At 39.9% G+C, this 26,324-nt stretch overlaps 1 protein-coding gene across 1 annotated transcript in view; it reads right to left on the bottom strand.

Moving 5' to 3' along the window:
- The window catches only part of FMN2 (formin 2), a 346,386-nt gene that overhangs the window by 22,197 nt on the left and 297,865 nt on the right, over positions 1 to 26,324 (bottom strand). The window contains exon 16 of the mRNA XM_087424460.1: positions 11,282 to 11,431. Within this exon, the coding sequence (XP_087280586.1) occupies positions 11,282 to 11,431 (150 nt within the window). The remainder of the gene's footprint in view (positions 1 to 11,281; positions 11,432 to 26,324) is intronic.

Below are 26,324 nucleotides of genomic sequence, written 5' to 3'. Positions count from 1 at the left end.
TATCAGGGATCCTAAGCATTTTATTACAGATCTTACTCAGGAAACAAAAGCAAAATAAATCAAAATGGAAGGAAAGAAAATAAAATAAAAATGCTCGCAGGCTTCATACAAGACGGCATTCAAAAAGATTGAGCAGACAAACCTCTAGGTGTATCTATAATCTGTACATTAATAATACTACGGTTATAATTAGAAAGACTAAATTGCAAAAAAAAAAAAAAGTCACATCATTTTAGGAATTATTATAGGTATAATGCGATTTTCTTTTTCTTGGATCTGCAATATTACTCCTAAAAATTGAAAAATCATAGTTCCTAAAACTCTAAGAGCATTAGAATGTGAATTTGATAAGAAATTATAATGTATAAATAAGAAATATTACGTATATATAATAGTAGTTTAAATAATGATGATGATGATGATGACAGCGACGATGATGATGATTTAAAGGTCTCTTTAAGGAGGAACAAATTGTAAATAATAGCTTCCTACACAAACTGAAGAACCCAAGCTATGGGATACTAATTTGCCATGATGGTTGTGCCATTGATGGACACTGGAATTGACTAGAAATGCCAATACCCATGACCACACTGTAATTCTATAGCCGGTTCTTCAGCATCAGCGTGGTTAATCTTCACTGAGTGCCCACTCGCCAGGAAGCACCATATATCAGGTCTGTCTCTATTACTGTCTTCCTCAAAAACACGTCTCCTTTCCATGGGCTCAAAATTCCTCTCATGACCCAGCAGCTGCCTATGGTTCAAGTTTTTAAGCCCAACTGTTTATGACAAGCAGAAGCAAAAACCCTGAGCAGTGAGTTGGTCAGAAGCCCCATGGAGTGGGGTCCTGAGTGAGTACCCAAAAGTCAAGGGAAGAGCTGGGGTTTGCAAATCCAGGTGGAATGTTCTGGAGAAAGTGGAGGGTTAAGTACACAGAAGCGAAAGACGGAAGCTTTACTCCATCACAGATGCAGACATATTTCTTTCCCTTTTATTTTTATTTATTTTAACCATTATTATATTCACTTTTTTTTTCTAAGTATTTATCTCTTCCCCTATTAGAAATACAGGTTAAGAAAACTTGGACAATCTGACTCCTCCCATGGAGATTAGATTTGAAAAAAGTTTATCTGCAATAGATGAATAATTTCAAAATACACATACACAATACCTATTATATGTGTATTTTTAACATGACTTATGATTTCCTGACATGGGTTTACACTGGGAAAGCACTGTCTCCTTTCATCACTACAGAGTCAAGCTATTACCAATTACCAATTATCTAAATTGATGGAGATCTTTTTGGAAAGAGCTGTGCAATATACATATATTTTTTTTTTTACAGTTTTTGCCAGCAGATTTATCTCCCAAATTCTGACATAGCTAATAGTCATGTTAGTAGTTAAAAGATTTTCTTTCCTTGAATCCATACAGAACTCTCTGGGCACAGGGGAAACGGCCAGGAGCGTGCCAGCCAGGAAGATGAGGGAATCAATGGAGGATCTCAAAACCGTGAACAAGCTAAACGATTGCTGCGGGAGGTCAGCGCGTTCAACTGTGGTCCACTTCTATGCTCAGAACTCTAAGGTGAGAATTCAACTTCCTTTTTTAAAAAATAGCTGCATAGAGATTATCATTCACATGCTATAAAATTCACCCATTTAAAGTGGATAATTCAATGTTTTTTTAGTATTTTCACAGGGTTGTGCAACCATCTAATTTTAGAACATTCCATATCCCCAAAAGAAACGTCATCAACAGTCACTCCCCATTCCTCTCTCCCTCCAACTCCTGACAAGGGGTGATCTATTATCAGATCCTATATTTTTGCCAATTCTGGACATTTCACATAAATCAAATCATACAATGTGTAGTCTTTTGTGACCATCTTCATTCACTCAGCAAAATATTTTCAAGGTTCATTCATATTACAGCATATATCAATGTCTCATTTCTTTTTATTGCCAAAGAACAGTCCATTGTGTGGATATGCCACATTTTATTTATCCATTCATCAGTTGATGGAAATTTGGGTTGTTTCCATTTTTGGGATATTATGAAGAATGGTGCTATGAACACATGTGTACAAGTGTGTGTGTGGATTCGTGTGTTCACTTCTCTTCGGTATACACCTAGGAGGGAGCTGCTGGGTGCCATGGTAACTCCAGGTTTACATTTTTTTTTTTCTGGTGAGGAAGATTGGTCCTCAGCTAACATCTGTTACCAATCTTCCTCTTTTTGCTGAGGAAAATTAGCCCTGAGCTAACATTTGTGCCCATCTCCCCCTATTTTGCATATGGGACGCCACCACAGCATGGCTTGATGAGTGGTGTGTAGGTCCGCGCCCGGGATCCGAACCTGCGAAGCCCAGGAAGCCGAAGCGGAGGGCAGGAGCTTAACCACTACACCACCAGGTCAGCCCCCTAGGTTTACACTTTTGAGGAAATGCCTGGCTGTTTTCCAAAGTGGCTGCACTATTTTACACTCCCACCAGCGGTGTGTGAGGGCTCCATATGGTCCCCTCATCTCCCCTAACACTTGTTCTTGTCTGTCTTTTTGATTACAGCCATCCTAGTGGGCGTGTAGTGCATGTCACTGTGGTTCTGATTTGCATTTCCATGATGGCTAATGATGGAGACCATCTTTTTATGTGCTGATTGGCCATTCTATTTACTTTCTTAAGATCATTCCCTGCCACCCACCCCCCAAGAAACATGAATATTACCTTATTTTCTTTTTATGTCCTATATTGAAATACAGATTCTTAAAATGCCTCGATACTGATCTCCATTCTTGGTTCCCTCCACATACCCGCCTCCAGTACACATACACACTCAGCACATGCTTTCACAAATGATTCCCTTTAAAATCAAGTTTGATGCCTTATCATGGTTGCTTCTAAATCTTAACCAGACTTCAGCAGGCAAAACCAAGTGAGCTAATCACTCTTTGCCAAATAAAATAACTACCAACATGTCTTGGTCTAGCATTTGCCATCGGCTCCAAACCTGTTGTAAAGACCAATACCTAAAACACTGCAGGCACCGTCTCTTCCCTCCTTATCTCCCATGCCTAGTCTCTGATTATCCATTATTTACCCTAGGATCCCAAATTTTTAAGTGTAGAAGAAACATTTTCCATTTCTCTAACGCTTCACCCCCCCTAATGGGACGGGGTGGCGTCTGCGAGTGGAGTCCTGAAGCAGAGCAGAAGAAGGATTCACTGCTGGTGGAATTCCTCCGAGTCAGCATGGAGAATATCACAGTGGGGAGGAACTGTGGGGAGCCTCTGACGTGTCACATTTTTCACTATCTTAAAAATCCAGGCCCCAGCCGAAGTCCACACAAGCCTAAGAATTTGTTAATTTGACATTATACAAATCGAACAGATCTGGTCCTCCTCCTCTTCCAGCAGATTATAACCATTACATTGTTGGAGAGTATCCTGAAGAAACTTAAAACGACCCCCTAAAAATAACATCTCGCTTGTAAAGGAAAGGCTTTTTAGGAGCTTGTTTTCAGCCCATAGAAGCTACACGATGTTATTTTTAACGGATAATTTTAAATATCCTTACTCCACGAAGTATATTTTGATCCAAGATGATTTTACTACGAACTTTGCTAAGACATCAAAAAATATTTTTAGCAAATGCTGAAGGGAAATTAATAATTGCTCAGATACCTTTATAAGGCTTTATAAACTCACTGAAGGTGCAACGATGTTTAAATTCTTTTCAAAGCAAAAATATCTTTGGACAAGCTATTTTCTTGGCTCTTGGTCCCAATTCTCTGTTGGGGGGCTTGAACCAGCCTCTAAGGGTGAGTTTCTTCCATTTTTGAGCATGAGGCTTTTGAGGAAGGCTTTTCCAAAGTTGAAAAAACATCTCTTGGGACATGGCAAGATAAAGAAGCAAACGCAAAGATCTTTTCCATCTAATCTTCTCTTTAGGATTTTACATCATTTTTGGAGAACTAAGTTTTAGAAAGTGAATTTCCTAATACCCAGGGTTTTAGATCTTTTCCTAACCTTGGCTTTTTGTAAATCATTTCAGGAGAAGAAAGGGAAGTTCGCTTTCTTGATCACTAACCTCCTGGTTAACCTAAGCTTGTCAATATCTGAGCTGAGACTTAGAGTTTTCTGACCTCCAAAACTGGTCCAGCGAGGAACCTGCGAATAGCAGGTTTGTGTAGATATACATCCGAGGTATATATCCAACACCCACTTCCTGTCATCTCTGTTGCCTTCACCCCAGTCCAGAGCATCACATCTTTCACCCGGCCACTATAGCAACTTCCTAACTTGTTCCTTGTGCTGACTTTCTATTGCACGCACAATAAAAGTCAACCTCTTACCATGACCTACAAGGGCCTAGATGACCAGCACACTGCCGATTTCACCAAATTCATCTCATGACCTTCATCTTTCTTGAAGTACATTCCGTCTTTTCTGCCGTGTTGTCTTGACTTCCTACATCTCTGCCTGGCAGGCTCACTTACCGTGTTGACTCCCCCACCCTGCCACTTCACATGGCTGCTCCCTCAAATTCTTTAGGTGTCAACATAAATGTTGCCTCTTCAGAAAGGCCTCCTCTGACCACATTTTCTAAATGACCCTCTTCTGCTTTTTATTCTGCAAAAACGGTTCACAGTTTATTTTCCTCATAGTACTAATTTCAACCTATACTTTAAAAATGTGTTTGTTTACTTTTTTATTATCTGCTTCTCTCACTAGAGGGTAACATTCACATGGCTAGGAAATTTGCCTGGCACATAGTAGGGCATAAATAATTGTTGCATGAAGTAATAAATAAGTGAATTACCTATTACGTCTTAATGCATATTAATTACTCCTTTAATGAATATAGATCGCATTTCCTACATATTCTCAGGCTCCATTAGCCACTATTCTATCTTGTCTGTCAACTCTCTTGCCAAAGCTTCAGCCACAGGAAGTCGGAACTAGGAAGAAGATTTCTTCATGGGTTGTTTCTCTAGAAATTGGCGCCTGAATTAAAGGGGGAATGGTTGGCTAAATTCGTTTATTGCTGCAATGCAACAATGCTAAACAGCAGTCCAAGAGGGAATTTCACTCAGGTATTCAACAAACATATTACTACGTAGTAATAAACCTTCTTTCCGTATCTCCATTCTTCAGATTTATTTTCACTTGCTTTCAAAGTGGTCGCTTACTTCTACTCCAACAACATCATACTTAAATCCGAACATCCAGCTCGCTTGAATACAAATTATGGAAACGGGAATCTTAACATCGCATGAGGGGCTCTCCAATTTAACGCATAAGCCTTTAAAGCCAAGCATTCAAATCCTTTTCCTCTAATTACGCATTTCAGCTGGGCCGAAACCAGACTTGATTGCCACATGCTTCTGCAATTATCGGAGTAGCTATCCTTTCTCCTGGTTCATCAAAGACTACCTGTCTCAAAGCAAACTAAACCAGTAAATTAAGTTAGACAACACTTTAAACATAACCCTTACTAATGTCACAATTGATTTATTAAATTAAAATGTCTTACACCAACAAAAAATGAAATCACGATAGGCCATACTACATACTACGGGGTTTGAGGCTCAGTTGCCGGAGCCCGATTTTCTTGTCTAGAACGCCCTTACCTCTCTGGACTGCCTGTGATAACTCTACTCTGACTCCAAGCTCCTTGTCAAAGTCCTCTGGGCAGAATTAATCCCCCTCCACCCCCTCGGTTTCTCCCACTGCATGTTACACCAAACCAGGGCTAGACTCTTAGTTCAAGGAAGACAGAACCTTCAGCAAATGGACTTGAATGTCTCCTGTGCCCAGCGAAATCTCGGTAAGAAATGAGAGAACAATCACAGATAACTTTACATGGTTATATGGCTGAAGACTCTGCCTGAGAACCGAGTTCAGTTTGCAACAGAGGAAAAGTGAGAAGTGAAGTTGCTGTGGGCACCCCACTCTCTTCTCCCAGGACCACAGTCCCTTCATCAGGGTCAAAAAGCACGTGGATTCTCAGTCAATCCGTACTTCTTTCCTCTAATTAATACAGCCATAGTTGTCCTAGCTTCATGGGGCCTCACTAGTGGCGAGGTGACACTAATGCTAATGTCTTCCTGAAAAATAAGAGATGAGGATTGCCCATTTCCTTACATATTAAAACTACGCTCTGTGAGACCTTTTGGGAGATGCTTGGCACAGGAAATGTTAGTTTCTCTCTCTTCTTCTGGATATATTCAAGCTGAAATTTTTTAAAAATTATTTTTCATATGTTTTGTGTTGCTCAGTGATGACAAGTCTAGATTTCTTTCTAGAGAAGGATTTCTTACTTACAATTGTATGTGCCTAGTGGCAAGTACAGGAAGAAAAACACTTTTTCTGACTTGCGATAAAACCAATGGGTCGTTGCTTAAAGCATCAAAACAGGAGTTCCGTCGTATAGCGTAATGTACATATGGAGGGATAGGCTGTATGAACACGCTCAAACAAAAGTTATCCTTGGACTCAGAAACAAGACATTTTGCTTAACCAACACAATAACGCCTTGTATTTACAGAATATGTTCTTAAGATGCTTAATATGCCTTAGCAATATGTTACAACCCCTTGTATGTAGTCATGATCAGGATTATCATTAATATTAAACATTGTAGAAATAGCCATTGAGCATTTAGCATATAGATACCGTACTACATACTTGACACTCAATATATGACCTCATTTAGTCTGCACATTAACACTGTAGGACAGGTATTACCATCTCCATTCTGCAGGCTAGGAAACTGGCTCTTGAAGGATACATGACTTTCTATGACCCTAGAGCTAGTAAGCGGCAGAGCTAACTCAAAAATCCTCACATTTTCCAAACCACATTGGTTAGAAAGACGGCAGACCAATTCCACATGGATTGTGTAGAAATTCAGCATTTCAGGAAATATATTTACTAAATCATATGAGTCATCAGAACAAAGCCAGAAAATAACAAAGTTACTACCACTCTATAATCAGATACCAGTTAGAAATAATGGGATAAGGATAAATTCCAAACTAGAGCAAGAAAAACTTCACCAGAAAGGAAAATTTCAACCACACCGTTAAACCACCTTTCAGGTTATTTCTACCATGCTAAGACGTTCTGCTAATTACACAGGTTATTTTTAAAGGCTTAATAAATTGGGGGTAGTATATTATTGTTTACTTTTTGGGGAACCTGCTCTGTATTAACTCCAATACTACTGTTCTGAAGGGAACTGTCAATCATGGTAGCCCTCCTCTCTGGCTGCAGGCTTAGGTGTGTGAACACTGAGCAAACCAGGGCACCCCACGCCTCTGGCAAGTGTGGCTGACCCAAAGATAGACATGACTCATCTGGAGCTCTTCCTTGGGATTTTTCTAGATGGTGGAGAGGGCTCTCTCCTCCTAGGATGTGAGAATGTAAACCATGGCTGTGACCAATGGCCATGGGTCTACCCTTAAAGAAAGAGCCTGGCTTGGAAATTAGGCTAAAGCAGAGGACAGTAGGAGTGGGAGGGAGATGAAAGGGGGAGAGAGAGTAAGAGAGTGAGAATGAGAGAGAGAGAGAGAGAAGAGGAAGGAGTAGGAGGAGAGAGGACATTTGAAAAGACAGATAGTGGGAGAAGGAGGTACAGACAGACCTGAGTAACCCCCAATGGACTATGCTTTGAATTTCTGCATTCAGGCAGAAATCCACAGGCAAGTTCCATCCCTGCCCTCCTGTCGTTTGACTGTCTAAACAAATAAAATCTCTCTTTTTGCTTCGAGTATTTGGAATGGGGTTTTTATTACCTACAATGAGAAACTTACGTAAGAAAACACGTTAACTACTTTACTAGGCTAAGTTCTTATTTCCATGTCCGTGTCAAATACAATGATGTAACAAGTCAAATGGGCAAATATTTGCAGAGATGCTAAGAGGGGAAAGGCACAGTGGTTTAGTGACAGTGAGAACTATACTAGAAATGAAGACATCATGGGGGCCGGCCTGGTGGCATAGTGGTTAAGTTCGCATGCTCTGCTTCAGCCGCCCAGGTTTGTGGGTTTGGACCCTTGGCACGGACCTACACACTGCTCATCAAGCCATGCTGTGGCGGCATCCCACACACAAAATAGAGGAAGATTGGCACAGATGTTAGCTCAGGGCGAATTTTCCTCACCAAAAAAAAAAAAAAAAAGGGGGGGTGGGGTGGGGGAAATGACGACACAACACATCTCATTGGGAAATAAGAGTAAAATGCAAACATCAAAAAAAATTATTGCAGTGGCCGGCCCCATGGCGTAGCAGTTAAGTGCACATGCTCCGCTACTGGTGGCCGGGGTTTGGATCCCAGGCGTGCACAGACGCACCGCTTGTCAGGTCATGCTGTGGCGGCATCCCATATAAAGTGGAGGAAGATGGGCACGGATGTTAGCCCAGGGCCAGTCTTCCTCAGCAAAAAGAGGAGGATTGGCAGATGTTAGCTCAGGGCCGATCTTCCTCACAAAACAAACAAACAAAAAGTTATGGCATAAAATAAAAACAGACATATCATTAGGCAGTATAGGATTAACTACTAAACAAAATATGCAGATAATAAACATTATAGGAATACAGAGGAGGGAACAACCGGTGGGGGAACAGCATCCTATTTTAAGCATCTGTAGTGAGACTTGAGTTTCTGCTCACACTGACATGGACTGGACCAGAGGTTTTCCACCCTTAACTGACCACACCCCTGCTTCCTATCGATGCTGGAGGGCACTCCACGCATTCCTGAAATACCCTTCCATCTAACCACAGAAAATACGACATAAAGCTTACACTAAGATGAGGCTGGGTGTGCATTGCAAGTCACGCAGGGCCCTGCTCTCAGAAGGGCTCTGCGCTTGGTTTAACAATTTGTTGTCTCAAAAGTGTTAATGATTTTTGAACCAGAGGCCCCACATTTTCATTGTGCACTGTTTCCTGGAAATTGTGTAGCTAGCCCTGCACTAAAGAAAGAGACAAAGTTTTGCTGCAAACAATTCGGAGCAACGGTCTTGCTTTTCAAAGCAGCCTATCTGCCAAGAGACGTAATCTATTTCGGAAGTCAGAGGGCAAAGACGCACTCTCCCACCTGCCATGGGTTCCTCCTTAGCCCTCTATTAAAAGCAAATGATTGAGAGAAACGAGAAGTCTGCAGTGAAGAGCACTTGTAGCCTGCCAGTCCACAACACTGCCAAAAGGAAAGTCAAGTCACCAAGTGTGAGTCAAAAAGCCCACAGTATGTTTCCAGGTCAGGACCAGCACAGGATACAGTCTGAAAAAAGGAGCTGGTTGATTTTAGGAGAAACTTAGAGAGGGAAGAAAAGCTAGTTCTGGTCGTCTCAAACGCATAAAATATCATAAAATAGTGGATTGTTATTAACAGTGTTACCGGGAAACACAGCTCTATCTCATGGGGCACAGGCTGCATGGGGGCTGGGAGTGTGATGGGGGAGCCGGACCTCTGACTGAGTCTCCACACTTCCTCCAAGACAGCATCTCGCCAGCTCAGGTACCGGCGTGTGTTGTCAAGGAGGGCTACGATGACAGTGTCCACCTGTGCTCTAGTCCCAGGACCTGCAGAGGCACCACCGCTGGACCAGGCCAGCCTGCTGTGGCGATTCACCTGCTACTTGATGTCCTATCAGAGCAGCTCCTCCAAAACGACAGCTTCATCAGTCCCGTTGTGCTGATGCCTAAAGCTCACCATTTCCACTCCCATTTAGCGCTCTAATCCCAGCTATCATGCAATGACTGCGCCAGGGGAAATGCTAACCTTCCAGTTTGGGACTTAGTGTGTCTGACTTTCGGGTCCTTTTCCAGGGGAACAGGTTTAGAGTGGAGATGAAAAGAGGCCTGTGGGGAACCAGTGAGGGACACGAAGGGAAGTTGGATGTGACGTGCAAGGTAAAAAGACTTTCCTCGTTACAGTTTTCCAGACTAAGCAAGTCTTGCCCGGCAAAATATTGATAAAATATAGCTAAGTCTGAAGGACATGAACAATGATTCAAATGTGCTTCTTTTTCAGCAATTACCTCTTCTATCTCACCTGCATGGATTTTGACTAAAATCGTATCTTTTACGTTAACCCCCAAGGATGCGTGCTGAAGTAGAGTAACCTCATTCTCTTTAGGGTGGATGTTTAAAGAGTTTTCCTTCTGTTCAAACTGCGGTCGTGTTCCATCTAATATTCACTGAGGCATAGTTTCTTCTATGATAAAGCTTTGGAATCGAAGTAATTAATTATATGCGTTAGCACAAATCTGGCATAGTCTACATGCTCTGTAATGTTAGCAATTAATTTCACCTGATTTAAGGACGTAGCAGAATCTATTTACAAAAGAAAACTAGGTGGATGATCGTGGCTTTGTACGTAAGCAAGACCAAAATGAAGACAATACGCAGAAAATTGGGGAATTTTGTGGCATGATGAACAAAATCCCTTAGGATGTACGTTTTCTAAAGATCTAAAGCCAAGTCACCGTTAGTGCGAGGATGCTGGAAAGTATACTAATTGGTTCAGTCTTAGGGTTTGGTTTACAGCGTGGATTATGTTTCCTTTTCATTCTCCCACTAGACCCAGCTATGTGGGGATGCTGTCCTGGGAGGGCTAGCTTTCTTCCTGAATTAACATTTAATACGCCTCTATGGAATTTCATAATCATAGTGACAGAGACTTTATTTCGTATACTTAAAAGGAGAAATTTCCCTTCATTCCTGAAAAGATTTCCTTTAGGGAACGTGATGTAATTCTACAAAAATCTCGAAAGGCATTTTAAAAAATATCGATCATCTGTTTCTTGGTGATATCTGGGAGAAATTTTGATACAAACAGTGGAATTTTGACAATATCCCACGAATTTAGCAAAAACAAAACAAAACAAAAACAATTCATCTTACCTTTATATACAGTCTTTGCTGTCGGTCTTTTGAGGTGAATGGGTTTATCATCTCAGCAGAGTTGATCCACTCCTCTTATGAGGTCTGCTTTTGTGTGCCTTCCCCATCACAGAAGTTGTTTTACCACACAGTGGTCCCAGCAAACCATCACCCCAGCCACTCTCTGCAGCATCACAGCCTCTATGCCGACTCTTCTTACTCAAACTCCAAATTTTGCCAAATCTCAGCACCCTCTTAGACTTGATACCCCAGGTTGAGGGCCATCTAATTTCTCATTCAGGCTATAAAAATCGGCAACCCCAGTGATGTCACACCTAATAAAACACCAGTTTTAAAATGCCATTGTGCAAATGAAAAAAACCTACCTCTCTTGTAGAATAAGTTTGTTCTCTTTCTTCCAAAAATCTTTGAAGTCGGAGCTGAATTCGTGCCAGATACTGAAGAAAACATTTGGGGACACCTCCTTCTCTCCAAGTTTTGGTTTCATGAAGAAATAGGCTGTAGTCTCCAAAAAGCTGTCAAAGTGCACACACACACAAGAACATAAAAGCCATGATTACTTTCCAATATGGGATATTCTTTCACCATCCAAATGCTGATTTCATTCATGCACGGTTATTATTACCAAGAGGACTCAAACTCTTTAGGCACCAACAGTAGTTTTCTTATGGTTTTGGATACAGATACTAGCAACTGACAAGAATCCTCCATATACTGATAACTATCCCTAGTCCAATTCTATTTTCAAAATTAATCACTAGGTGTCCAACATATTTCAGAAATGGACCTGTGGTCAAGTTGGGACATACTAGAAGCGGCGGGTCTATACTTTCTCTACACTCTAAACAAATAAAATATCAGCCATGTGTCTCAAAACTAATATGTATTCTATATGTATATTATATTGTTTATATACTATTTGGCTTCCTACATTGCTGGGGGAAAAAAAGCAAAAGTCCCAGGAGATGCCAACAAAGTCACCAGAGATCATGGCGATGTCACTGAGTGGATACCAATATGGCAGCCGGCACTGTGGCAGTAGACTGATAGTCAGTCTTCAGAAGATGCCACTCAGAGGCTGCTTCATAGTTCAACTGCATGCATCTTAGGAGAGTTTCAAAAGGGTTATCTGACAAAGAACACACAACTAGTAGATGGTAGATTTATGACTTCACAAAAGTCTTCCACTCCCATGAAGGATGCCCTGGAAAGGACCAAGGCCAATAAAGCTGATAATGTTATGGTGAGGGACCCTTGGCAGCTGGTCAGAGCGTGGCTAGAATTGCTGCAAACAGGAGGGGCGTTCCAGTAACCTCTGCCCCCCTCGCCTTTTTCCCCCATTTTGGCCTTGGGCCAGCACTGTTGCTGCCACACGAAGCTCAAGTTTGATTTGCCCTGAAGTAGACACTTCTAAGGCAACTTGATATTGCCATATTGTGCTGTTTAATTAAAAATACGAGTACACACATACTTACTCTTAACACATATCTGTGTATGTATTCAGCTTGTCCTATAGCTGATTTCAGACCCCTACTCTGAAAAAATAACATGAAAGATATCTCCTTGAGATGAGCATTTAAAAAATAAGATGTGTAGGGTAAATTTGCTCAGAGGGTAAAGGAGACTAAGCATTACACACAAAATCAAAAACTCAGTCACCCCTGACTATGGGTACCAATGCAGGGCTAGTCTGCTCTGTTTTTAAACTTGCCTTATGGCTGTCTCTGAGCAGCAAGATTCCCAGGGACACCAGCTTTTAGATTTTGAGGAGGGATGACAGCACTGACCTGCTCAAATGTGTGGCTCTTGGGAATTATATATTTCTCCCTAGTTAGCCTACTAGGAAAAATGACACAATCGAGTCAATTAATCCTGAGAAAGAGTTGGGCCATGAAGTGGTTATGGTATGTGAGAATTTGGCTGCCATAGCTATGGTAATGACATTAGAATGTGTCCACAGAATGTGCTGATGGTGTGAAGACTGCCAGGAGAGTAGATGGCAGAGAGCATAAATAGTCTAAGACATATCTGGGTCATATTTTATTAAAATGGATAAAGTATACACACACTTCCCTCCTGGGAAAACTGGTCATTCTCCTTATATGCCTAAAGACTATTTATGACCTGTATGGCTGAAATTAGGTCTCAAATCCTTTGACCATCCATTTATTCTCTTTCGTCATTTCTCTGGTAGTTATGCTTCATAAAATTGATTATTACAGCCCAAGCTTGTCCGTTTGGGCAGACATATCTAAATTGTAATTTGCTGGTTCATCCATTCAGCAATCTTACAACATTTTGAAAGACCCCCACGAGGCAGCATGGTATAAAGGAGAGAATACAGAATTTAGAATGAGAAGACATAGGATACTGAATCCTGACTGTTTGACTAGCTATAAGAGCAAACCATTTAACATCATTGTAACTCCGCTTTTTCATCCATAAAATAGAGAGTATTGTAAACAACTGTTTTGAAGTCCAATGGAAAAAAATGAAGTTCCAAAGTGTTTGTTCAATGTTTTAACACAAGACAAATTTATTTTACATTGAATATTATTTTACATAATATCTATTGTATGTTGCCCATTAAGGAAATGTTAATATATATTTCCCAAAAATTTTCTCTAAATTGTGACTAATTCAATTAAGGCTAATTTATTAATAGACACTCATATGATCACGTTCCCTGTACCTATTTTTGAGTTACTGGCATGCATAGAGGCTTCCAATCCTAGTAATAATTACTCTAAGGATTGAATAATTTCCTCTTGGCTTTGTCATGAATTGCCCACACAGCTTTAAGACAAGAACAACTTCTGAGCTTCAGTGTCTTCACCTGTAAAGTAGACGCTATGCCTACTTTTCAAGGTTGTCAAGAAGATTAAATAAAAAGTATCCTTCAAGTTATAAACTAAAATAGCAATATATGTAGTAACTTTATGAGGCAAGCATTTTTCACTAAAAATGCTCTTTATGCAAAACTTTATGAATTTACTAGGCAAATTAGTATCCTACAGTTGATTTAAAGTCAATGTGTGAAATTGACGAACAGCATGATTCTCAGTGTGAAGAGAACTTACGTCCACAGCCATTTCGTCGAAAGTGTCGCTGGGGAAAGAACAAGCCTCACCTAAGAGTGTGACAGAGAATAAAGCATTGCCTGAGGATCATGAGTGCTGTCCCAACTGTGTTCAACCACCCCATTCCCAGAAGAAAGTGGAAGCACCCTTCAAAAATAACCAAGCAGGAGGACGGCCCAGTGGCGTAGCAGTTAAGTTCGTGCACTCCGCCTCAGCGGCCCCGGCTTTGCCGTTCGGATCCTGGCCGTGGACCTACGCACTGCTCATCAAGCCGTGCTGAGGCAGCGTCCCACACAGAAGAACTAGAAGGACCTACAACTAGGATACATAACTATGTCCTGGGGGCTTTGGGGAGGAAAAAGAAAAAAAAGAGGAAGATTGGCAACAGAGGTTAGCTCAGGGCCAATCTTCCTCAAAACAAATAAATAAATAAATAACCAAGCAAATAACAGGGCAGTAATTTCTACAAGTTATCAAGGTACTTTGTATTCCAGAGGCATTTTCAGTTACATAATCCTGTCCAGCATTAGGCGGCATTCAGCTAGTTCAAGCTTTCTTTCTTTTTTTTTTGTGAGGAAGATTGGCCCTGGGCTAACATCCATGACCACCTTCCTCTACTTCATATGCGGGACGCCTGCCACAGCACGGCTTGATAAGCAGTGCCTAGGTCCGCGCCCGGGAACTGAACCCGCAAACCCCGAGCTGCCAAAGTGGAGCACGGGGCCATTTGGCTGGTGGGTGGTAGGGCGAGGTTCCATCCTTTCTGAATTACTCCCTTTATCTAAATCTGAAACCAAGAGGGTCCCATCCACCGGACAGCAATACAGGACCACTAAATGGAAGAGACGTATTATCTGGGAGCTTCCTCACTACACAGGCTGTTCTGTGAGACTCTTTCGAAATAACCCTGGCACACCAAGAGCCAGCAGTGAAAAGAACAGCAGTTATAACACTAAGAACATGCAGTAATCACAATAAGAGACAACTCCAGAGGTCACTGAACAATCAAGAACCCTCTGATCTGGATGTTTTTTTTTTTTTTTTTTGCTGGGAAAGATTCACCCTGAGCTACATCTGTTGCCAATCTTCCTCTTTTTTTTCCTTCTCAAAGCCCCAGTACATAGTTGTATATTCTAGTTGTTAAGTCCTTCTAGTTCTTCTACGTGAGCCACTGCCACAGCATGGCTACTGACAGACAGGTGGAGTGGTTCTGTGCCTGGGAACTGAACTCAGGCCACCAAAGCGGAGTGAGCTGAACTTTAACCACTAGGCCATCAGGTCTGGCTCTAAACTGGATTCTTAAGTGGCCCTTTCTGGAAAAGATCAGTACCACACTTCTTTTACTACAGACAGTCAGATAGTCCAAATATACTGCTCTGCAACAGAATCGAGAGTAGCCCCCGAGTTCTGAAGAGACGGTTGCAGAAGAATTGTTTTGGAATTTGCCTTTATCCCCACACAAAAACAGAGAGAGCAACTAAGATATTAAAATCAAGGCTCACGGGAAAATATCTAGAAAAACACTGTGTCCAACATCCCTCAATTGGTCCAATAAACAGGTCCACTAAACCTCAAAATGCAAACTGGTGGAAGACATCACTGACAACACCGAAGGCAGGTAACATCATCTGCGTTGGAAGAGGCAGAGGGAAGCAACAGGGGGACTCTCCTCAAGACAGGAAAACCCCCAAATCACCAACAGGTGCCCATAAAAAGTGTAAGAGCCAATCTGAGAACTGCAGTTGAAATTGGAAAGCATTTTACACACTCTACTGCATGGAAGCGAAGAAGGGATCTAGAGTAAGTTCTGAAAGGGCTGGGCGCAGTCTGGGACATATGAACTCTTAGTACTAACTAAGAGAAACTCTCTCTGAGGGCAAAGCTCTGCATTGAGAGAGCATGCTGGGAGCAGAATTCAAATTGTGCAGGATAGATGCAAGGACAAAGGAAACAGAAAATGCAGATACGTGGGAGGGGAGAAAACTGCAGACAGGATGAGGTCATTTTTTTTTTTTTTAATCATTGTGCATAAGCAACAAAAGAGAAAGTTCTAGAGCTGTGAAGCTAGAAAAGCTATCCTCATTCATCTCTTCCTCTTAAAAGTCCAGGAAAACTAATTTCATGTAAAAAAGAGCAAGGGAAAAATAATGCAGTGGGAAAAAGTATGCCATTCAAACACTAAGCATAGCAAGGTTGATGTGGTTCTATTTCTTATCAGACAAAATAGACCTCAAGACAAGGAGTATTATCAGAGTGTCATTTCATAATGATAAAACATCAAATCATCAGGAAGACATAACAATCCTAAATACGTACGCATCTAATAAAAGAGTTTCCAAATAAATGAAGCAAAAAAATGCAGAACTAAAAGGAAAAACAGACCTTAATCATACTTGGATATTTTAACACCCCTCTCTCAATAACTGACAGACCCATGAAACAAAATCAATTACGATAGAGAACATTTGAATTTTATCAACAAATTGAGCTAACTGGCTTTTATGGAATATTGTAATCAACAACAGCAGAATATACAAAAAACATGAAAATGTTCACCAACATGGACCATATGTTGAATCTTAAAACAAGTCTCAATAAATTCGAAAAGACTGAAATTATCCAAAATATGTTCTCTGACCACAGTAGCTTTAAATTATGAAATGATAACATATGTAGGAAATCTCTGATTTGGAAATTAAGTAAAACTATGATAAATGACCTATGGGTCAAAAAAGTAATCACAAAAGAAATTGGAAAATATTTCAAACTGGGTAAAAAAAAAAAAACATAAAATATCAAAATGTGTGGGAGCAAATAAAGCAGTACTTAAAGAGAAATTTAGAGCTTTAAAAACGCCCATATTAGAAAAATAAAGGTGTCAAATCAATGATGTAGGCATCTAACTTGAGAAGCTAAAGAGCAAATTAAACTCAACTAAGCAAAAGAATGGAAATAATAAAAAGAGCACAAAACGAAATAAAAATTTAATAAACCTCACAGATAATCAGCAAGGTCAGAAGTTGGTTTACTGAAAAATTTAATAAAATTGATAAATCCCTACCAAAACTGATTTTAAAAAAAGATAAAAAATACAAATTACCGATACCATAGATGAGAGTAGGGTCATCATTATAGATCATAGAGGCCTTAGAAGTATAATATGAGATATTATAAACAATTTTATGCCAATGGATTTGACACTTTAGATGAAATGGATGAATTTCTTAAACAATGAAGCTTTACAAAACTGACAAAAGAAGAAAGAGAAAATATAAATAGACACATATCTATTTAAGAATTTGAAATTATATTCAATTTTCAATAGTTATTTCAATAAATAAGAAATCTTTTTGATAAACTTGTAATCAAAAATATGCCTTCCCAAATAATTCTAGCCCAATTGTTTCACAGATGAATTAACAAACATTTGATGAAGAAATAATGCCAATTTGACACTAACTCTTTCAGAAAACCAAGAACAAGGGCACACTTCCCAACTTGTTTTTGAGGCCAGCATTACTCTGATGTTGATACCACAAACTGAAAAACATACTACGAAAGAAAAAAAGAAACACATTTATAGACCAATATTCCTCAAAAACATAAGATAAAAAAATCCTTAATAAAACATTAACAAATTGAATGCAACAATTTCTAAAATGAATACTAGATCGTGAACAACTGGGGTTTACTCCAATAATACAAAGTTGTTTTAACATTTGAAAACCAATCAGTGTAATCTGCCACATGAACAGAGAAAAGAAGAAAAATCATATGATTATGTCAATAAATGCAGAAAAAGAATTTGAAAAAATTCAACACCGATTCATTATTACATAAGGAAAAACTCTCTGCAAGCTAGAAATAGAAGTAAACTTACACAATTAGGTATATGCCATCCGTGAAAAACCCACAGCTAACATCATACTCAAAATTACTCATGCCATATAATTCTATTTATATGAAGTCCAAGTACACATAAAATTAATCTATGTTGACAGAAATCAGAATAATGATTGTCTCTTCAGAAAGGTGTGGGCTAAATAGATTGAGGCAATAAAAGTTTTAAGTCATGTTTGATGACTCATTGAACTCGTTTGTACACTTTATTGTATAAATATGCCTCAATTAACAAAGAAAGAACAAAAGAAGAAAAACAAAGAGAGAAAGAGGAGAGTGGGAAAGAAGGAACAGAAAGGAGATGAAAAGAAGGAAGAAAGAAGACTGTGACTGAGTCCTAAACAAAATTATTAAAAGAAAAAAGAAACTAGGAAGAAAATAATGGCTCTACAGACCAATAAAAACATACCAAGAGATATGTCTATGAAACAGATGAAAACTGTTGGCTACTATTTTAAAGCATGCTAAAAGAAATTAATAAAATGATAGAGGCTATCATAAAACAAAATTCCAAATTAGAACCTAACTCAGAAATGAGGTGATAAAACTTAATAATGTGAAATTTACAATATTTCACACATGAAAACTAAACTAGAAGTGACAGAAGAGTTAGTAAGAACAACACATTATATCTTAATGGAAATAGAAGATAAAAACGAAAGAAAATTTTAAAAATCAAAGAGAAATGAAGAAAAAAAAGATTTGAGAGAAAGTTATAAGTATAGAAGACAAGAAATTCCCACGTGTATATTACAAAAACTCCCAGAAAAGACAACCAGAGCAATGGGACAGAATGCATATTTAAAAATATAATTCAAGAACATTTTTCTGAAATAAATAAAAATATTTGAAACGACATATTAAAAGGGCATACCAATAATCAACCTTGAGACATATTCTAGTAAAACTACTATTTAAAAAGTAATAAGGAAAAAGAAAAAAGATCCTTTGGTTATTGTGCAAACAGACCAAGTTCCTTTATAAAAGAAAGAATCTTACTATCATCATATATTTAGACAGCAATATCCTACATCAGAAGACAATGGAGTAACACATTTAAATACATTACTAAAGACAGGAAGTGTTAGCCAAATATTTTATATCCAACCAAGCTGATTTTCAAGTATAAAGGGCACAGGAAAACTGTTTACAGTGTGAAAGAAATCAAGGAATATTGTTCTAATGACCAATTACTGAAGAGTCTACTACAGAATGAGCTTCAGAAAATCAAGATGGCAGAAGAGACATTGACATAAGGACTGTCAAATGAGAAATCTCAACATAGGAAAGGATATAGAACGTCAACTCTTACAGTTAAGAACTCTGCCCTGAATTTGAACTGGAAGTACTAGTATGAACTAATGATGTATTTTAATTCTAATTCTGTCCACTGAAAAGTCTAATCACACTACTCATTCAATAGCAATAAACATACCAGAACCTAGACTGTGATCTCCAAAGACCATTCTAAATGACGAACCCAGCGCTGCTTGAAGAAATGGCTCAATCCAGGTCTGGGGAAAAACATTTACACAATGAATCTGAAGTGTCTTATCAAAGAAGACAGCAGGCCGGCCCCGTGGCTTAGCGGTTAAGTGCGCGCGCTCCGGTGCTGGCGGCCCGGGTTCGGATCCCGGGCACGCACCGACGCACTGCTTCTCCGGCCATACTGAGGCCGCGTCCCACATACAGCAACTAGAAGGATGTGCAGCTATGACATACAACTATCTACTGGGGCTTTGGGGGGAAAAAAAAAAAACGAGGAGGATTGGCAGTAGATGTTAGCTCAGAGCTGGTCTTCCTCACAAAGAAAAAAATAAATAAATAAAACTGTTTAAAAAAAAAAAAGAAGACAGCAAAAAAGGTCACGTCAAAAAACTCAGAAGTGAACTTAAAGATGAAACATTTTGTAGATCAGAAAGAATAATAACTACAAAGGACTGAAACACATCAAAATATGTTTACTTTGATGAGCTCATCACAATGCTTTAAAAATAAAGATTTGTTCACTGGAGGATGCTAGAGAGCCATCTCGTTATTTGGAAAACTGGAAAACCAAGGGAAAGAATCGTGCATTTCCTATATGAACCATACTACTGAAATGCCAAATGAGGGGAAAGTTTTTCTTTGGTACTTCAGGGCTGGCCTGGTGGCACAGCAGTTAAGTGCGCACGCTCCGCTTTGGCAGCCCGGGGTTCGCAGGTTCGGATCCCAGGTGCGCACCAATGCACCGCTTGTCAAGCCATGCTGTGGTGGCGTCGCATATAAAGTAGAGGAAGATGGGCACGGATGTTAGCCCAGGGGCAATCTTCCTCGGCAAAAAGAAGAGGATTGGCATCGGATGTTAGCTTCGGGCTGATCTTCCTCACAAAAAAAAAAAAAAAGAAAAAAAAAGGTATTTCACTTAATAACTGAGAAAAATGACAAAAATGTTACCATTTTACAATTCCTTATAAATTAATGCATCTGGACATTGACTGCCAAAGGCTGGTAATATCACAAAAAGAGACAACCAAGCATGATGTACTTCCCCTTGGTAGAACATACCACAACCTATGAAGTAATTCTGTCAATCTTCAAACCTGAAACTGATCAAGCATCTACAGCTAATTAACAATCTGCAAGAAATACAGGACAGAGGATCATGTTAACCTGCACCAGTAGAATGGAATCAGAAAAATCCAAACTTTGGAGAAGCTCTACAGGACTGCTATGGACGGTATGTTAAAGCCCTAATCCTAAGGTAATGGTATTTGGAGGTGGGACCTTTTGGGGACAATCAGGTTTAAATGAGGTCGTGAGGGTAGAGCCCTCACGATGGGATTAGTGCTCTTATAAAAAGAGGAAGAAAGCAGAGCCCCACCTCCCCTTCTCTGCCACGTGAGGACACAAGAAGGTGGCCACTGTCTATGAGCCAGGAGGGGCCATCACCAGACAACGAATCTGCTAGCACCTTGATCTTGGACCTCCCGGCCTCCAGAAGTATGAAGAACAAATGTTCACTGTTTAAGCCACCCACTACATGGTATTTTGCTGTAACAGCCAGAGTAAGATGAGGACAAATGATCTAGTGTCTTCAATAAATAAATTTCAAGGGAAAAAAGTGTTGAAAGGGAACCTATTATAAAGACTTGAGCGATATTGTCTAATTATACTGGTTGGAACTCCCTTATGTCCTGCCTCAAACAAACAAAATAAAAACACTTATAACCTCTATGAACTAATTGGATTTTTGAACAGAGACTGGCTACTTGGTGACATTAAGCATTATTTTTAGGAGTGCAACTGATTGTGGTTTCTTTTTTTAAAAAAGAGAATCTTTTAGAGATACATACTAAAATATATACGGATAAAATTATATCTGTTGGGGCCGGCCCGGTAGCACAGTGGTTAAGTTCGCGTGCTCTGCTTCAGCAGCCCAGGGTTCGCAGGTTTGGATCCCGGGCACGGACCTAGGCACCACTTATCAAGCCATGCTGTGGCGCCGTACCATATGAAGTGGAGGAAGATGGGCATGGATGTTAGCCCAGGGCCAGTCTTCCTCAGCAAAAAGAGGAGGATTGGCAATGGATGTTATCTCAGGGCTAATCTTCCTCACACACACACACAAAAATTATATCTGTTGAAGATTTGCTTCAAAAAATAATATGGGAGGGGGCAAGGATAGAGATGAACCAAACTAATAATTATTGAAGTTGCTATAAGTATCTTTTCAAATGGCATTCTAGAAATATTTTTAAATGGCTAGAACATTGCTTGAAAGACTTCTACTGGATATTGTTTCTGACTATGAGTTATGTCCCACAGATAATAACAACAGACAGCTTTGATTTCCTTATTTGAAAAGGGGCCACACCGCAAAATGAGAATTATATTCTTTTAAACGTCTCATCTGTTTTTAAGGCAGTTCTCTGTCTGGGAACTGTGCACATGAAGAATGACTCAAAACTTGGTTTTTATTACAACCAGAAGAGGTGCTAGTAATTATCCTAAAATAGCACTTTCTTGCCACAAGTTATGATCTATATGGAGGAGCATGTTCTCTGCAAATGAAACATTTTAAAAATATTATATTGTCTGTTATTACTATCAGTTATTTCCCATCTATGAACAGGATTTACCCCAGTCAAGCCCTATCTAAAACCTTGAATTTAAGCCCAACAATTGTGGTGGCACCTACTCTACAGAAGTCCTAGAAGATGGCACTACAGCTTTCAACTATGGGCCAGGCACCACCAATGGCAGAGCAAAGATAATAAAGAAAAATGCAATCTCTATTCAATTACTTCCTTGAAGGACATTTCGACTGGGTTACAAATGTGAGAGTCAACTGCAGTGCTGGCCTCGGGTTTACAGCTGCCAGACACTCCCTGGGTCTCCAGACTTGGATCTCCCTCTGAGCAGCTGCTCTGCTGTCTAATACATGCTTCAAAAAGAGTACATGCTTCCATGATAATGTTCAGAAAATACTCAGATATGTTATTCTTCAACCTGAAAGCATATCTAAAACAACACAAGAGAGGACTTTTTGATGTGTGGCAGGGTGCTCCAGAAATGATCCCGGACGTATCCACGAAAGCATCACAAAAGGGGTGATTAACCACCAATCTGTTCTCCTTATCTGTGTGTTTATCTTTCACATATGAGTGAAATCGTACGGTATTTGTCTTTCTCTGTCTGACTTATTTTGCTTAGCATAATACTCTCAAGGTCCACCTATGTTGTTGCAAATGGCAAGACCTTATCCTTTTTTATAGCTGAGTAGTATTCCATTGTGTGTATGTATCACATCTTTCTTACCCATTCATCCATTGACAGGTACTTGGGTTGCTTCCAAGTCTTGGCTATTGTGAATAATGCTACAATGAACATAGGGCTGCACATATCTTTTTGAATTAGTGATTTCATGTTCTTTGGATAAATACTCTCTAGCAGAATAGCTGGATCATATGGTATTTCTATTCTTAATTTTTTGAGGAATCTCTATACTGTTTTCCATAGTGCCCATACCAGTTTGCACTCCTACCTGCAGTGTATGAAGGGTCCCCTTTTCTCCACATCCTCTCCAACACTTGTTATTTCTTGTCTTGGTAATTATAGCCATTCTGATGGGTGAGAGGTGATATCTCATGGTAGTTTTGATTTGCATTTCCCTAAAAATTAGTGATGCTGAACATCTTTTCATGTGCCTGTTGGCCATCTTATATCTTCTTTGGAAAAATGTAAAGATAGGCTGATGTTCAGAGTCATCAGGGTTTTAACTTCACTTTTTATTGACTGGTGTCAAAGAGACTTTCCACTCCGACTGGAGTGACGATACCACATCAGCTTTACCCACTGGCTTCCTGCTCCTGTCAATCTGGCCTCACAGGACATGATATTCTGATTCTGTACTGTTCTTTGTCTGCCTGGAATGTTCTTCACCTAGGCATCCATATGCTGCCCCTTCACCTCTTTCAGATCTTTGCTCATTACTTCCTCATGAGATCTTCCATGAAAAGCCAAAGAAAAATTGCAACACTGGACTGCCCTAATAGTCCTGCTTTATTTTCCTCCACAGCACTCCCTGCCATCAGAAATACAAGATATTGTGTCTACTTGTTTACTGTCGGTCTTCCTCCGCTAGAATTTATCCTCTTTTATGTTCACTGCCTTATCCCAGATCTGAACAGTGTCCGGCACACAGAAGTCACTGAATAAATGTTGCTTACAGAATGGTTTCTGCTGAACAACTGGCCTAGACACTTCTGGGGGAAAAAAAATCTGATTTTTACGGACTTAGTGGAAGAAATTCCTTAGGCCTTTTATAGCACGAGGTTAAAAACCATGGGCTTTGAATCTGAAGGACCAAGAGTTAGTTCTGACTCCACCAAGAATGAATCTTTGTTGACAATTAACTTCTCTAAGCTTTGTCACCTCATTTGTTAAATGAGAATGACAATGGTTCCTCCCTGATCAGATCCCTGTGAGGATCACCTGAAACCAAGTTTGTGCTTCAAGGAGTTGCCAGGCACATAGTAAGATCTATAAGTCCCGGTGGCATCTATTATCATTGGTGAAGGTGGCATGGAAGGTTCCTCTTTAGTCTTCAAGGTGTGTTCACAGAGCATGAAAAGAGCTGGCCCTTACTCCTCGTACAGCAAAGTTAAGGAGAGCAATTCCTTTCTCTCTGTCCCATACGCCCACATAAGTATGAGACAACACAGGACTTTATATAAATTAAAACTGACGTCAATGTCAGTCTCTTAGGGGACATCAGGCCAGCACCAGAGCGGGGTGACCACCCGTACCCGTTCCTCCCCGCTCATCTACGCAGTTTATCTCACTTGGCTCAGAAGAAAGTTTGCAGTTAACTCCTGCCAAGAGAATTCCTCTCACTTCATTTATGTAGAAAGAAAAACATATCCTTTTACCCTGGCATCATATAAAGGATGAACAATAAGGAATTACATCCTTTATTCTTGACTATTTCACATGACTGTTTCATATCCCATGACATCTATTTCATGTAGACGCACACACACACACACACACCCCTCCCCAGCTTCTGACACCTAGTTAACAGACACATCACAGTCAACAGCTAAGCAAAGAGGTCTGCTGAAACAAGTAAATCCATTTAATTCAACTTCCCTCTTATTCCCACCACCAATGTAGTGGCAGTTATCAGCAAAGCTAACACCACAATTCAGATCTGAGTTGTCATTCTTACGTCCTGTTGTGTCTCCAAGCTCTGTGCAGATAGGAATAGGTCATTTATTAATTTCCCCTCTCTCTAATGCTAATGCCAACAAGCCCTGGGGCTAAAGTCCTCTCTCCCTGGCTCAACTGCCAACGTGGCAGCTCAGGCTATTTTGAGACAGTGCTGTTTGTCCCAGTGGGTGGAAGCGAAGGGTCTGATGAGGTCATTTCTTATACACAGTCTATGATTGGAGGGGCCTTTCCGCAAGTCAGCAATTTAGTCCCGGCCCCATCTAAGTGGGCCTGGGGTGCCTTCCTTTCTGTTTCCTCTGTGACTGTCTTTTCCTCTCTCGATATCCTCATCCTGTTGGACTATAGCAAAAAAGCCAGGTACTAAATGAGAGTTGATACGCAGAATAAGAATTGCACATGTATAACTTAATTTAGTTCGTATAGGCAGAACCAAGAACATAAAGCATTTCGGTATGAAACACGAGGCCAAGAGAGCATACCAGTTTAAATGAACTGCCAAGGATCATCATCATAAATCTTCCCTTGCTTTTGCCTTTTTTATTGTGCAATGTTGGATTTTGTAATATTATTCTTCAGAGCAAACTAAAATCTCAAGAGAAAGATCTATTTTCAGTGAAAGCCTCCCACAACTAACTGCAATTTTTGGAATCCTAAATCATCCTCTTCACTTCCACCTCCTCCCTCCACCCCCCATAGGAACTTACACAAAGTGTAACAAATTTTGTTACTCCCATAAGGAAGAACAAATCCCCTTCGCTCATTATTAAAAGGCCTTTGAGGGGTCTTCCATGTCTTCTGAAAAGCACAAAGAATACTCTTATGCCCACCATTTTGCTACAGGCAATGGAAAAAATCAGAGGAATTCAGAATGGTAAGAGGACAAACTAGTGTTTCCTTTCTCTTAAAATGAAGAACTGCAGTGTTTCCACCTTCAGGGTAATTGTGATCTCAAAACAGCCAACAGCTCTTAGAAAAAAGGTAGCTCAGCAAAAGAACAAGTATCAGTGGATACGAAACACGGAAGAGCGGCTTACAAAACCAAGTGACACATTTCCAGGCCCTGGCTGGTCCTCAGAGGACAATGTAAGTGGAGACTCACGCCGACCTCTAAAACCAGGAACCAGACAGCAACCGTGGTCAATTATGCTAAGGCAATTCTTTTTCTCCATCTCCTGTAGCTTAGACAGCTATACTCCAGATTTGTTTCTAAATTGATCTCCATGCTTTCAATGCCCTGAACTCCATCTTTCATAAAATCTCACTTTACTAATTTATATAATTTTTCACCACTCTAAAAATTTTTTTCTCTATATATCACTCCATTATTCCACCTTCACCTCCGACGGAAAACAATCTTCATCACCTCTAAATCAAGACTACGATTTTCACCTGCATGGTCTTTATCCTATCTATAACTACTTCCTTTAGGAAAGTATCAAATCCATTCTCTCCTGTTTCCAGCATCTAAAATATCTTATTATTGGCTTTTCTTCCTGATCCTAAAAGCATATACAGATTTCTCCATTCAAAAATATTTTTCTCAGCCATGCAGATTCGTTGAAAGATACCATTATTTACATATAGTTGCTTTATAATTCAACGTTTCTGTGTTCTCACTCATTTTGAAATCTGGCTTCACAGATCACTCTTCCACTGTTTGTCTCTCCAAAGTCTCTGATCTAAACCTATGACTTTTAGAAATTTTTATCCTCAC

Source organism: Ceratotherium simum, chromosome 36 (genome assembly GCF_057802395.1).
Source record: "Ceratotherium simum simum isolate JZ-2026a chromosome 36, ASM5780239v1, whole genome shotgun sequence".
NCBI classification, from domain to species: Eukaryota; Metazoa; Chordata; class Mammalia; order Perissodactyla; family Rhinocerotidae; genus Ceratotherium; species Ceratotherium simum.
This window is presented reverse-complemented; position numbering and strand designations above follow the sequence as displayed.